Source organism: Lampetra planeri, chromosome 15, assembly GCF_965212315.1.
Source record: "Lampetra planeri chromosome 15, kcLamPlan1.2.h2, whole genome shotgun sequence".
In the NCBI taxonomy this organism is placed as follows: domain Eukaryota; kingdom Metazoa; phylum Chordata; class Hyperoartia; order Petromyzontiformes; family Petromyzontidae; genus Lampetra; species Lampetra planeri.
The window spans coordinates 6,543,105-6,558,200 of NC_136121.1; the positions used below are offsets into that span (position 1 = coordinate 6,543,105).

At 45.5% G+C, this 15,096-nt stretch overlaps 1 protein-coding gene across 2 annotated transcripts in view; it reads right to left on the bottom strand.

Annotated features, from left to right (window-relative positions):
- Window positions 1–15,096, bottom strand: part of HHIP (hedgehog interacting protein) — a 154,062-nt gene that overhangs the window by 94,075 nt on the left and 44,891 nt on the right. For both annotated transcript variants that reach the window (XM_078600888.1, XM_078600887.1), the window contains exons 6-7: window positions 11,218–11,369; window positions 4,761–4,934 (exon numbers count right to left, since the gene is read on the bottom strand). In XM_078600888.1, the coding sequence (XP_078457014.1) occupies window positions 4,761–4,934; window positions 11,218–11,369 (326 nt within the window). The remainder of the gene's footprint in view (window positions 1–4,760; window positions 4,935–11,217; window positions 11,370–15,096) is intronic.

Sequence of the window (15,096 nt, forward strand, 5' to 3'; positions counted from 1 at the left end):
TACTTGAAACTGGAAAAAATAAAAGGTCCCATTTAATATTGTTCAAGAAACACAGGTTTCATGAAGCGTAACATTTCCGGGGTGACCCCCCCCCCCGCCCGCCCCCACTCAAAAAGGAAGCGCTTGGGCTCGAGGCGCCTACCATCGTGGGGATGATGTCGATCGGGAGTCGGATATTTGACTGCGTGTGCATCTTCGCACGCCCAATTCACACAGGTTTTCTGCATCTCCACGATTTGCCACCACAGCGGCACGCTCGGCTTATGCTATATTTGAGTTTGCCTTGAGTAAACAAGAACAGAATGTGTAATTAGTGGGGGGGAAGTGGAGGAAGGAAGATATATTATTTCAAAGCCTAGCAAGATGCTAAATCTTAAAAATACATTTTTCATATTTGTTTTATAATTATTATTAATAGGCATGTCACGGTGCGTCGATTCATTAAAATTATTCTTACAGTGGTAAGGATACATGCATAGAATTGCGTGCATAAGGATACATTATTTGGGAGCAAACACTGGTTTATATAAAAAAAGGAGAACAAGCAAGAAACAACACCGATGAGATAACAAAAAGACTAAAAAGTGTTCACAATTAAAATCAAATCGTGACGATTCATTTAATTAGTAGGAGGTAAGTGTGTGGGGGATGAATCATTACATGCCTATCCATTAAATAACATTAACAAAACCTTTCACTTATTATAGAGAAAACATTATAAAAATTGATTATTAAAAATTCCACTACCATAAAACGAAGGTGAAATACTCTTTGTTTTTTTTCGGCAAAGTCACGTGGATAGAAAATTAACAGAGCACGACGTTTCGATCGCAACACAAGCAACCGTCATCAGGCGAGGCAAACGCAGCAGGAGAACTGCTGACGCAGGAGAACGAGCTGCAGCAACAAGAGGTTACATCGCCTTCAGGTGGGCTCAACCCAAGAGTAAGTGGGCGGAGCTAGAGATGGAATTTATACGTAAATATTTTTAGGTTTTTTCGGTAAAGTCACGTAGGTAAAACATCAATTTTTGTTTTATTTTATTTTCATTAATTTTGATGTTTTACCTACGTGACTTTACCGAAAAAAACTAAGAATATGATTCCTTGCAGTCAAGAAAGCTTCAAATCTAGAATTATACGTAAATGTAAGAGATATTTTATTTGTGTGATATTGACGTGGAGGTCTTTCCTATGAGGAACAATTTGCATTCAACAATAATTCACTCGCGCAAATGAAGGATGCGTGTGTTGAGTGCGGGCTGTTACGTTTAGTGCACGAGAACGGCACGAGTGGTGTGCGATGGTGACAGACTTCCCATGGTCGCTTTAAGCATCCAGCATCAGCCATCATAGGGCAACGGGCTTTCGTGGTTAGGACCCAGAGTTCTGTCAGACCCATGAGACTTTCGTGGCTGCAGAAGGCAATCCTGGATTTAAAAAAGAAACCCACCGTGGAGCAACTTCAAAGGCCCCCAGTACTGCCCGCCCTGCCAGACATTCCGCATTGTAACCCACGCGCAAAGATTACGCAGCATTTGCATTCAATTTATAATCAATTATGTGCAATTTGTCTTACCGCTGAAAAGCCACCGTTTCAAAAACTTCGTCTCACAAAGACTTAAAAAAAAGAAACCCTGTACAATTTTGTTATAGATTAGTAACAGAATGTTTACTTTCCAAGTGGGGGAGGGGGGAGGTCATGGGTTCAAGTCACACCACATGCATCAACTCTCGATTTACAAAGGATACAATGAATCGCACTTCAGTGGGCCCCTCACCTGATTATAAAGGTTACCCATTGAAACAATACAATCAACACTTACCTACAGCACTTAATGAACACATTCGTAGGCACGGGGAGGCTGGGAAGGCACGTGTCCTGCTTCGTGCCTCTGTCAGGTGTCGCTTGTGGCTCTATAAAAGCTGTCTTCCAGCCAGAGGTAATGTTCAAAGGTAGAGTTTGTCGGCAATGATTGATCCATCGAGATCACACGAGGGCACTAACCTCCCAACCCTCATTTACTGTGGGGAGCACTGGGCTCCAATGACCTTGGAATAACCAATAAGACCTTTTAGATTTTACATAGACAAGCTTTTAAAGAGCGCTCTTTATGACGTATTAAAGAAAGACGTCCGATCTGAAATCTGATCTTACGTATATATATATTTTCACCCACCGCTTCTAGGACCTTTATCCACGAGAATATATCCCGCTGACAAATGCATAACAAAAGAAAATTAAGCTACCGGTATAGCAGAACATTTGAATAATGATTTCAGTCATTGTCAATCCACTGCTGGATAAAGTCCTCCCCAGCCCGTGTCAATCAAAACAACAAGACGAGGCATTTTAAAAAAAATAAATCGGTAAAAAAAGAAAAACCCTCAATAATTAAAAAAGTAACGAAACAGTCTTTAAAGAGCCGCATGCGGCTCTGGAGCTGCAGGTCTGCCAACCCAGGACTCTACTCTACCTTCTATCATGCTGTTCAGTGTGGGTTTGCTATAATGGAGAACCAATGGCCAGTTTGGATATCACTTACCACTGACGTTCGCTGGAATGGAAATTAGCGTGTTGGGTGCACTAACAACTCCACCACCATTTCCCCCCTAACCCCCCCCCCCACACACATTTGAATGTACGATTACATTTTAACGGATGCAATATCATACTGGAATATAAATACCGCACCACGTAGCACACAAAGTACAGCTAACTCATCATACTGAGGTCAAAGTCAATGCTCGACTTTTAGAGCCCTTTAATACACGGTGCTGACTAGTTGAGCATTGAAATATACGTTTTTAGTGTAATATTTATACCTGTTACATCTGTCAGTGTTTATTCCACGAGTGGTATTGAACGGTGTTGGAATCCTACTCCGAGTTTGCTTGTAAATCTACTCATCGATGCTGTATGCACACGAAGTATTCATAATAATTCACAGCAATTTGTCCACAACTTCACCCACTGCTGGATGAAGTGCCTCGCTGCACCGCATCGGCCATTGCGGTCGTTCGACCGTACGTCATCATGCCGGGTGAGTGTGGGTTGGTGAAGAAAGGATCCCCGGATCGGTACAGATATCACTCACTGCCTTTGGCCCAGAGTCCAACTCAGACGGCGTGGGGTTCGTAGCGCAGTGCGCCAACCCCTGCACCGCCGACGCACGCGTTCAGACTCAAATGGCTCCGTGAATCCAAACTGTGGTTTTAATCGACGTGAATAACCGATTGTGTCTCGGTGAAAAGGGGGGCTGTCGTCTGTGTCTGAGAACGTGACGCAGTGCCTTTGTGGCAGCCAAATCGAACAACGGCACACTAAAGCTCCGGCTTCATTACCATGTCTGATTGCCGACGCGCCAAGGGTAATTTAAGATGCGCTGATGCCCTGCGGTGGTGTTGGCCCACTGAGGGCCCAAAGCAGAAACAACTTTTGGGGACCACCCTCCACCCTCCCCCCCCCCACGGCCACCCCCACCCTTCATTTGCATAAACTCCTCACGAGATGACAGAAGAGATATAGACAAGAGATAGATATGTAGCGAGATGAAAGAAGAGAGATGTAGATGAGACAAAGACGTCGTGAGATGAGAGATGTGGAGAAGAAACAGAGATGGAGTAAGATGAGATTAGAGATTCAGCCAAGACGGGGCTGTGAGATTCATCTGCTATTTTACACTTATTAAGATCTTAATTCGAGCTGACATTAAGTAGAAACTATTTTAAATTTATCCGAGGCCCCTCAAGCTACTTGGGGTCCGGTGCATTTGCTTACTTTGCTCATGCCTCGTACCTCCGCTGCCCTAACCCGTCCAAACATCTGAAAACAATGAGAACATTCACTCGGCAATGCAAACTAGCCGCGTGCATTTTACTCAGCACGTGATGTATGGTTGGTATTGCCCAGGTCCTGATCGATCGTTTTGCCGTGGCAGTTTCTCATCAATGTTTGAAGGCACAAGCCGGAGTTTGCGGAGGACAGCGGCTCGCCTAGTGACCAGGACCGTTCCGCGAGCAGCCGTCCCGAGCGATAAACAGCAGCCCCAAATGCCCACGCAGGTTGGTACTTGCGAATCAATATTATGGCCCTGATCCTGTGGGTGGAAATTCTACACTTTCACGACAGGTTGAGTCTCTCCATGAGACAAGTGCCGTTGGCTTTCCACATCGTGGTAGTCATTTATGAACCCACATTTCAAAAGATGTTTCATTTTAAAGCCAATTCAGTGAGGTGTTCAGAATATCTAGCTGCCACTGCTGAGATACTCAGCTTGAATCCGGGTTGATTCAATTGGGTTATCAAATGTGGCGAGTTGACGGTTTTCCGCACCAGTCAGCAATGATTACGCAGAAATTAAACAAATAAAAACTAAGCATTACATACGTTTTGACATTTACGTTGATTATCATCCAGCTTTGAGAATATTAAAAAATATCGCTCTGACAACCATGCGACAAGCATTCTTCCCTAGCAGAGCACGCGGGGAGATGCAGAATCCCCTCCCCCCCCCCCCCTTTGTGTGGAGACAACCAAAGTCATTTGAAGGAACTTCAGAAGTATCTCTGTGACATCATCTTCCGTGGGCCGCTCTCTAACACAGGGTGATGCACTGCACTGCGAGCCTTGTCTCACGGCGTGATACCGACAGCACAGTTGGGAAAAAGACAACGCGTCCGATAATTATCCGATTCGGCGCACGGTGCGTGGCAGCGCTTAATGATGTCGCTTAACGTGCACGAGTCTGCCGATCGTACCTAAGTCCATCCATTTCCTCCATGTCGTCGAGCGTGATCTCCCCGTCTCCCAGGAAGACGTAGAGGAGGCCATCTTCTCCGAAGAGCAGCTCTCCTCCCAGGTTCCTCCTGTGCAGCTCCGCCACCTCGACCATCGTCCGCTCGGACGTGGGATCCACGCGGTTGGCAGATTTCCTGCAAAGCGGCAAACCACAGCTCACTCGTGGGGGACGCTGCCGTGTCGCGACGAGGAGCAAACGCGACTGGATTCGCAGCGCAGTCGCCTCCAGTTCAGTCCGACCTCCCGACCCGGCAGTAAGAAGCAATTGGAAGGTTTCTTAACACCCCACCCCACCCATCCACCCACCTTCGTCCACCTAGCAATGTGAACGAGGACACGACAGTCGAACGAGAGCTCGCGTGTAGTGGGATCAAGTGTGGGTACGCAAGGCTCGTACAAGACGTCTGGCCACTACGGAAGAGTGGAGCTCTATAGAGCTCTATAGAGCTGCCTGTAGCGGTGGCGAGAGCAAGCAATTGCAGTGCTGCACCTTTACCATAAGCAGTCCTCTCATGAGCGCACTGCTCCCCGTGTGTTACATCGACAGTGGTTGTCAACCATCGCATGCTTCCGGCCACGTTGTATGGATCAGCACCGTGATCAGCGGCGAGGGAAATACTGTGGTGCGGAGGATGGCGGTGGAGAGGCGTGCGTGTGGGGCCGTCTATAAATGACGTCACGCGATTTTTGACGATTTTTGACCCCCCCCCCCTCGTCACACGGCGTCACAAAAAGTCAGACGCCCCCCTCAAAGATGACGTCACAAAGCTCTGCTTCCCTGCCCCCCCCACCAAAAAATAAAACGTGCTTCAAATCGCTTTAAACTATTGTCATTGTAGTGTGTATTTAATGTGGCGCTGCACTCTGATGTTGTAGGAGAAAACATTTATTACGAAGTATATTTAATTAAGTAGAACGTGTTGTCCATATTTATTTAAAGTTGCGCATTTTGATGTGACGTCACATTTCTCAACCCCCCCCCCCCCATCGTCACGCATCGTCACAAATGTCTGACCCCACCCCCCCGGGTGCGTGACGTCATTTATGGACGGCCCCTAATGAGAAGTGCAAGGTGCACCGTCCAATGCAGTGTGGTGCAACTTTTGGTTTCTGGAGCATCCAAATTGTGACCACGTCTGTAGACGCCACACGAATGAGGGGAAATGTGCATCGCAATAATAAAATGTATTTAGGGAGCAGCTGATGAGTAGCGGGCTGGCTATCCCGGCAGAGAAGGAAAGTAGAGCATTGTGTACGGTTAACCTCTTTCACGCCGTACGTAGCCAACCGTGTTAATCGGAGGTGCGGGGGGGGGGGGGGAATCAAGGAGAGAGTAATGTAAAGATGCGAACGAAAGTAATTCACACGGAGAGTTAAGAGAAGAGAGAGAGAGAGAGAAACAGACCTTGAGAGAAGAAAGCAGAGAAGAAGGAGAGGACGAAGCTAGGTTAGGCCCGCACCGCCGCTGAGGGTCTCGGTATCAGTGTGGGCAGGGGAAGTTGTATACCACGTAGATAAAATAACTTAAAATTATTAACTTTTATTAATTTTAATTTAAAATTTTTACCTACGTGACTTTACCGAAAAAACCCTAAGAATATGAATCCTTGCAGTCACGAAAGCTTCAAATCTAGAATTAAGTTGTAGACCGTGAATGTGACCTTTGCAAGTCCATTCGGGATTGAATCAGGAGCGAAGTGGCAAGATCTGTCGAGGATGAGGATGAAGGTGTCTCGTTTATTACAGACAGGGTGAGGGGGCTGTGCCGGAATTCTAGATCACTTCAGGGTTGGGAGGCGAGGAATTCGGTTAGACCACTACGGGAAGACATTCAAAGTCCTCGTATGAGGAAAAAATGAAGCAATACGTGAGGATCACTGAGTGATGGGATTTCTCTGTTACACACTGTTTGCTTGCACGCATCTTGATAGGCGCTCTTATTTACGAATGTACATTTTGTACCTTTATCAATTTATTAGGTAATGAGTTTTGAACGATATAGAATGGCATGCATTAGCTTGCTCAAGAAAATTAAACGTTACCGTTTAAATACAGTATCGTTGTCACTGTTTATTGGTCACTCGGCCAAATTCACATCTGATGGAATGCTAATTATGTGGTGTTATTTTTGGTGCAAATGCCCTATTTCCATTAACAACAAAGGGACAAATCACAAAAAGTTATGTTTTCTAGTCGCCTTGTCAGCATGTGAATCTGGCCTATTGCACACTCACACTACTTTATAACTGAGGTCAAAATAGATGGTACGTAGTTACACTCAAGTACGCGCATGCTCATGCAGCTAAATGGGTTAAGGCCACGTCGGGGAGTTTCAATTATTGACATCAATGGCCTTACGTTCAGCGCAATCTCTAAAAACCCCCGTTTGAAATTCCCAGAAAGAGAAAAAAAACCCATCGCCGGGTAAACTGCACACCGTTAACGATCCGTCACATTCTCTTGACGCTGGTGCCGATGGTTCTTCCGGAATTCAATTTACTTTGGTAACTGGAAGTAGTTGTAGGCAGCGGGTTCTGGTTACGGGGTGGAGCTTCAACAGCCGCAAAAGGCTGGTGTCGCGACACAGCCAGCGAAAAGCCATTCCATTAAGGCCCTCTCTGTGATTGCCAAAACGTCGAAAAATGGCAATTTATTGGCTCCGATCGATGCAGGCGGCGTGGATGTGCTGGCCGTACACTTTTCCTGCTGTTGAAATCTTGTGGCCGCGCCGCCACTAGGATTTCTGGCTCTCACTTAAGCCACTGACAAACCATCACTGGCCTTAGTCGGTGCCAGCATCTGAATGGAAACGTAGGGAACTTTTTCAAGTTGCGGTGGCAGATATACCGCCCGGTACGCATATCTAGACGACAGTGGATACGGGCTTTGTGTGCAATACACAGAGTAGGCTTTGTGCCCATGGCATTGCTCAAAATTTTTAAGTACAGAAATGATCCACAACTGAATAAAAATATACATATTTTAAAAAATGCTTCTCAGCTATATTTTTGGCGATTCTTGACAAGCTTCTGCTTGGTTAAATATTGACGGATTTATTGCAATGTGCTGTAACACGGGGATCCAACGGAGATCAACATAAGTGTGGAAAGTGCATAAAAGCATTTTTGGTTCATATCCAGAGTGTTCGCTGTCAGATTCATAGTTGGGGGGGGGGCGTCGTCGGCAGGGTGCGAATAAAGACTTCACGCGCACGCCTGTCACTCTCGCGTGACGAGGAGTGACAGGGCTGCCACCACTTCAACAGGCTGGGGGTGGTCACGGCAGAGTGACAGGCAGCTTAGAGAATGGGCAGGTCAACAGCAAATAGGGCAGAGGCCACGTGCCTACGTAAACGTATATATAGATCTCTGTAGCACTCGCTGCTTGCATTTTGTGGATCAGCACGATTTTAAGAGAATAATATGGACACTTAATAACGTTCTCGTGATCTTCGTTAAGTGTTTGTCTAAGAATGTACAACGATGATGGTGACGATTAACCAAGTGACGGTGAGTCAGTCTGTCAGTCACAGCGCTGTAGTGAGTCAGTCTGTAGTGAGTCAGTCTGTAGTGAGTCAGTCTGTAGTGAGTCAGTCTGTAGTGAGCCAGTTTGTAGTGAGTCAGTCTGTAGTGAGTCAGTCTGTAGTGAGTCAGTCTGTAGTGGGTCAGTCTGTAGTGAGTCAGTCTGTAGTGAGCCAGTTTGTAGTGAGTCAGTCTGTAGTGAGCCAGTTTGTAGTGAGTCAGTCTGTAGTGAGTCAGTCTGTAGTGAGTCAGTGTGTAGTGAGTCAGTCTGTAGTGAGTCAGTCTGTAGTGAGTCAGTGTGTAGTGAGTCAGTCTGTAGTGAGTCAGTCTGTAGTGAGTCAGTGTGTAGTGAGTCAGTGTGTAGTGAGCCAGTCTGTAGTGAGTAAGTCTGTAGTGAGTCAGTCTGTAGTGAGTCAGTCTGTAGTGAGTCAGTGTGTAGTGAGCCAGCCTGTAGTGAGTCAGTCTGTAGTGAGTCAGTCTGTAGTGAGTCAGTCTGTAGTGAGCCAGTCTGTAGTGAGTCAGTCTGTACTGAGTCAGTGTGTAGTGAGTCAGTCTGTAGTGAGTCAGTCTGTACTGAGTCAGTCTGTAGTGAGCCAGTCTGTAGTGAGTCAGTCTGTAGTGAGTCAGTCTGTAGTGAGTGAGTCAGTCTGTAGTGAGTCAGTCTGTCAGTGACAGCACTGTAGTGAGTCTGTCTGTAGTGAGTCAGTCTGTAGTGAGTCAGTCTGTAGTGAGTCAGTCTGTAGTGAGTCAGTCTGTAGTGAGTCTGTCAGTCACAGCACTGTAGTGAGTCAGTGTGTAGTGAGTCAGTCTGTAGTGAGTCAGTCTGTAGTGAGTCAGTCTGTAGTGAGTCAGTGTGTAGTGAGTCAGTGTGTAGTGAGTCAGTCTGTACTGAGTCAGTCTGTAGTGAGTCAGTCTGTAGTGAGTCAGTCTGTAGTGAGTCAGTCTGTCAGTCACAGCGCTGTAGTCATACAGAGTGCGGGCTCAATCGGACAGGAAACCGAACTGGGATCCATGGTGATTATCTTCTTATTATTCTTTCGTACGGCTGATGTAGACGCAGATCAACAGCTGCAATGTCACATTCAGGTGCTCAAGGCAGACAACCATAACAAGAGCAGTCGTGTATCCCTGTATTTGTGGATCGGGTAATGCATCGTAACATATTGTTTTGTCTGATCTGGATGACTAAAGTCGCACACTACCGGAGAGTTTTTCATTTTCCATTTGTGCGTCAGGTGTATCCGCATCTGCCATGGTTTGTGCGGATGCGGCTTAGGGTGGACCATGAGCTTTGTGGAAGATCAAAACCAGGGATCTTCTGCGTTGGGTAATTTCACAAGGTGTTTGCGAGTTCTTTTGAACTCCAGCCAGCTTTCCAAGCTTCATCGGGGTTGAACTCATGGTGATGATGATTATGATGAGCTATGAATGACCCGTGACCTTTGATCCCTTGATTAAAAAAAGCGCCAAGTGTGAATATTTTCACCAAGTTAATCTTATGCGGTTCTGGAAATGCCTCAAGGGATGTATGTGGAGTTTTCCAATTTCCTTTATATGGCGATGGGACTTGATTTAACAAAAAGGTGATGCAATGATGTGTGATGCATTTTTTGGAATACATTTTATAGTTGCACCATGCATGCCCTCCATGAGGGCATCATTGCCACTGGCAGCATTCTTCATACTGTAAATGGGGTGTTTCATCCAAGTTGTGCATTCTGGCAAATAAATAATGAACAGCAGAATAAATATAACCGTGAAAATGGAAAGTATAATGTAGCGTGAAGAGGCAGTGCCATGCAGAGTCGAAATCAAAATATGGAGAATTACATTTTTATTTTATTTAAGATGCTGCCATGGCATAATGGTTTGCACATTGGACTTGCAATCCAGAGGTTACCGGTTCTATTCGATCTCCAGGTGCGGTAGTTTAAATTCACCCCCCCCCCTCTCCCCTGCTCATCTCCATCTTTTTCGAGTGGTGGGGTAACGTGTGGGTACATCCACCTGGCCAGTGGCCAAGATACGTTCGAGAGGCTATCAAGAACTCCCTCGAGTGAGAGTCATTGTGCCCAATAGGGACGTGGGTAGCCGTTCGCAGGGCTCCACCTTTATATATATATATATATTTTTCCCCGATGAGAACATTTCAGGATTGATGTTCGAGGCCAGGCAGAGTAGACGCATTGGATTTTGTTTTACTTTTTTCATTTATTCCAGAACAAATTTCTTTAATATGATTTTTTTTTCTTTAAACTAGGGGACACAGAGAGCTCCAGCTGAATTACTCTGTGATCAGCGGCACTAAACAACTTGCCAGGAACAATGCTGGCTGTTCAAGCATGTGATGTAATAGTTGTCATTTCATTCAAAAATGTAATTGTATTATTTGTATGTTATGCTGCAGGTCATTAAGACTTTGAAAATGCTAATTGCATCATCAGACACCCTTTGATGTAAATGTTTCAGCAGGGAATTGTCAGTAATCCAGCATGTGTTTTTTCGTACATCAATACAAGAGGGAGTCAACATGTTTTTTTATGACCGAACAACACCCACGCGGTGTAATGATTTACATGTTGGCCGCTTCCCTGTATTGTCTCTGTGACATTCGATTGGCAATGGATTCAGAGTTCCCGGTGCGTCGCTTGACAGTACTGGCCCCCCTACTCCCCTGCTCCCCCCCCCCTACTGTTCCACCCCTGCTCCCCACCCCAGGGAAGCTAACAGTCCAACTAACCGATTCAAATCTGTGATCACCAACTCTACGAATCCCACTGTCAAACGCGCAAGCTATAATAATAATAATAACATAGCAAAAAAAACGAATCCACATTGCATAACGTCTTTGATTGGCATATAAAACGAGGGCAAAAAAAAAAGGTCGGCGCTTTACCTCGACAGCGTGAATTCGGAGACGCGTAGGATGTGGTCGTGAGGCCCCATTCCACCGCCGGCGCGGTTCGTGGTGTAGGACACGTAGACTTTCCCATTGCGCTGGAACCCGGGGTGGAACACCAGGCTGAGGAGACCCCTCTCGTCCAGCAGCTGTTCGTCACAGCGCGCACGCACGCCAGCGTTCATGGCCGTGTGGCATTCATTTCATGCCGGCTGTCGCGACTTATACGCAAACACGGGAACATTTTTTTTTTTATGTTTCGATGCCAGGAAGAAAAAAAAATTCACACTTTGTAAAAAGACGAAAGGGATAAGTTTGCACCTCTTTGCCGTCGTCACTCTTTGGAGCGAACGTTCAGCCAGAACAATGGCCAATTTGTAACTGACAGCGGAAATTGATGTTGGCAACCTTAAATTGGAGGGTGAAGGACGTTTATATACAGGAATTAATGAGTGCACATCACCGTGGAAGCCAGATGTATGCACACCTTATACAAACACAGGTTTTATGTAAGCGACGCATGTTTTGGTGGTACTACGTTGACAGTGGTGCACAAAGCGCAATTAACACACGAAAAACAACCTCACATTCATCATCACACACATTCGTCACGAACACTGGCCTAAAAAGGAAAACAATATATAACAGGCAACGTTTTAGGCAATGGTCCTTCTCGATGAAACATCTTCATAGCCCTTCATCGTGTGCTATGCATTTTAAGGCCATAGGATAACTGATGAATGTGTTGAGTTTTTTTATTTATATATAATCCACATATCATTGCATTGCACTGGTTGGAGAAAGATGAAGGGCAACTTCTGATACAACCCCACTTCCTCACATAGAAGCACAGCGCCACTTGATCACGAGAAGTGTAATTATATCTGGCGTCTACTACACCACCAGTAAAAATAAAATATTTGCAGAAGGAAGATTTGCAAACACACGATATTCACCATGAAGCTGATTTAAAAGTGTCTGTATATCATCATGCACAGTGGCATATGGAGTACTGTATAGATTTTAAAAATAATAATTAACCCTTTTAAAGCGCATCTGAACCGGTGATCACAAGGCGCTGTACAAAACAGACACAGAGGTTCACAGCAACGCAATTCAGAATGCAGCGGGTGACTTTGCACCATACACAGCGGCCATGGCCAGCTCCAGCAGTCTGCTGGGCCGAGTCAACGATAACTGCCTCCTAGTGCTTGGGAGGGATGCTGTGTGTGTATTCTGAGCGAGAAGTTAAACGTGTTCATTAACCCGTTCGGTTATTTTCTGCCCTCATTTGTTGACTTGCCTTTTTTGCATTTTATTGCAATGATCATCTTCTTGGTTCTTTCGGTAAAGTCACGTAGAATGGAAATAATAAAATGATAAAAATAAAACATAATAAAATAATTCTCACGACGTTTCGGCCACAACGCAAGCAGCCGTCCTCAGGTGAAGAACAGGTCTGTCGAGAAGACAGAGTCGGAATGACCTGTTCTTCACCTGAGGACGGCTGCTTGCGTTGTGGCCGAAACGTCGTGAGAATTGTTTAATTATGTTTTATTTTTATTATTTTATTATTTCCATTCTACGTGACTTTACCGAAAGAACCAAGAAGATGAATCCCTGCAGTCACGAAAGCTTTAAATCGCAATGATCTTGTTTTAGTGTTGAAGTTCACTCAATCAGGGCACCGAAATGCAACGGAGGGTGTGTGACCTCGGCGAGTTTATCGCTGCAAGTGCAGGATGATCAACTTGGCAATGACACCGCAGAGCAGTGGTTTACTGACACGATATCAATGTATAATAAAAAAAAAATGAAAAAAAACAACTAAATGAAATCACGATTTCGATTTAAAGCTTTCGTGACTGCAGGGATTCATCTTCTTGGTTCTTTCGGTAAAGTCACGTAGAAGGGAAGTAATAAAATAATAAAAATAAAACATAATAAAACAATTCTCATGACGTTTTGGCCACAACGCAAGCAGCCGTCCTCAGGTGAAAACCAGGTCTCGAGGACGGCTGCTTGCGTTGTGGCCGAAACGTCGTGAGAATTGTTTTATTATGTTTTATTTTTATTATTTTATTACTTCCCTTCTTCGTGACTTTACCGAAAGAACCAAGAAGATGAAATCACGACGTTTCGGGCGCAACACAAGCGTCCGTCATCAGGTGGGGACAAACACAGCGAAGACAGTTGCTGAAATATGTCAAAAAGATGGCTCTAACGCGGGTTTATATAGCTGAGGAGGGTGTGTACCAGAGGTGGGACAAAGTCATTGTTGTGCAAGTCACAAGTAAGTCTCAAGTCTTTGCTCTCGAGTCCCGAGTCAAGTCGAGTCAAAGATGAGGCAAGTCCAAGTCGAGTCTGAAGTCATCAAAATCATGACTCGAGTCTGACTCGAGTCCAAGTCGCATGACCCGAGTCCACACCTCTGAGGTGGGACAAAGTCATTGTTGTGCAAGTCACAAGTAAGTCTCAAGTCTTTGCTCTCGAGTCCCGAGTCAAGTCGAGTCAAAGATGAGGCAAGTCCAAGTCGAGTCTGAAGTCATCAAAATCATGACTCGAGTCTGACTCGAGTCCAAGTCGCATGACTCGAGTCCACACCTCTGGTGTGTACCTACGTGACTTTACCGAATAAAACCGAAGAGTATGGATTCTTGCAGTCACGAAAACTTCAAATCTAGAAACAATATCGATGTGCTGTACCAACAGGACGCCCAGATTCGAGCCACTCTCTGCAGAACAACATTGCAGATTCTGCTGTGGTGAGCACGAGCGTTTGATTAAAAGCAAATTAGACGAGGCTGAAGCTTTCTTCTTGCAAAGCATGTACTCATTATTTAAGACTGGACATTTACGGAACGATACGGGAATAACGGTTTTAATTATCCTTTAAGGCACTTTCCAAAGCAGTTCATTGTACTTTAGCTCATAACTAAACCATAAGCCCATCAAATTATTTCAGTCCCTTGATTTTGTAAAAAAAATATCACCTGGTACCGCCTGCAGCTAGAGAGCCCCCATAGCATTAGCTGCAGGAAAACATGAAAAATTCATTTATTTTTAAAGCTTCTTCCGTCTTTCACACCATGCGACTTTAACTCTTTACCTTCGGGCTGTTACTAAAGCGCATTTAGAAAGAAGAAAAAAAAAATCCCAAAATATTACTCGTAATTAAAATCTCAAAAAATAATGACAACACGTACGGCGGGATGAAAACGATTTTCTCGAGTGACTCTTCAGCGGTGGCATCGGGCTAGCTGGCCGGTTCAGATATCTGGAGGCCGCTGGCTACGCCGGTTGGGGAAACGATGCGGGGAGGTATAAACTCGGGGCCCTTGGCGTGGTGGCACTGCTCATGCCAGGCACGCCTAAAAGCGTTAACGGGACAGGCGTTATATCTGTTTTAGAGGAAGCAGTAAATCCTACGGGGCTCAGCGCAGCCGGCGTGCGGCGTGCATACAAAGCAGGCGGCGCTGGGGATGAGAGCGCGATCGTTTGCGCCGAGGCTAGGACGCAACTGTGGGCGATTTAGCGAAGGCTGCTTTCTTTACCGCAATGCCGATGATGAACGACTCCCCCACGGCATTAGCAGAGGAGCTCGCCAGGGGCACGGAGCTACATTTTGGTCCAAATTGGTTTTCGCCCGCGCACGATCAGTTATATATCACCAGCCAGGACATGCGCACGCCTTGTTGTGTTACCTGTTATAAAAAATATACGAATAACAATGCAGCGATAATGAAGCTTTAACGCGTGGCTTTCATCATGTGTCGTGTGCGTTCGGTGAAATAAATAGCCGCTGCTTTGGCTTTCATACATGGTCCAACTCATTTGGTGAATGCACAATTCTTATCTGGAAAAATACAACGCACA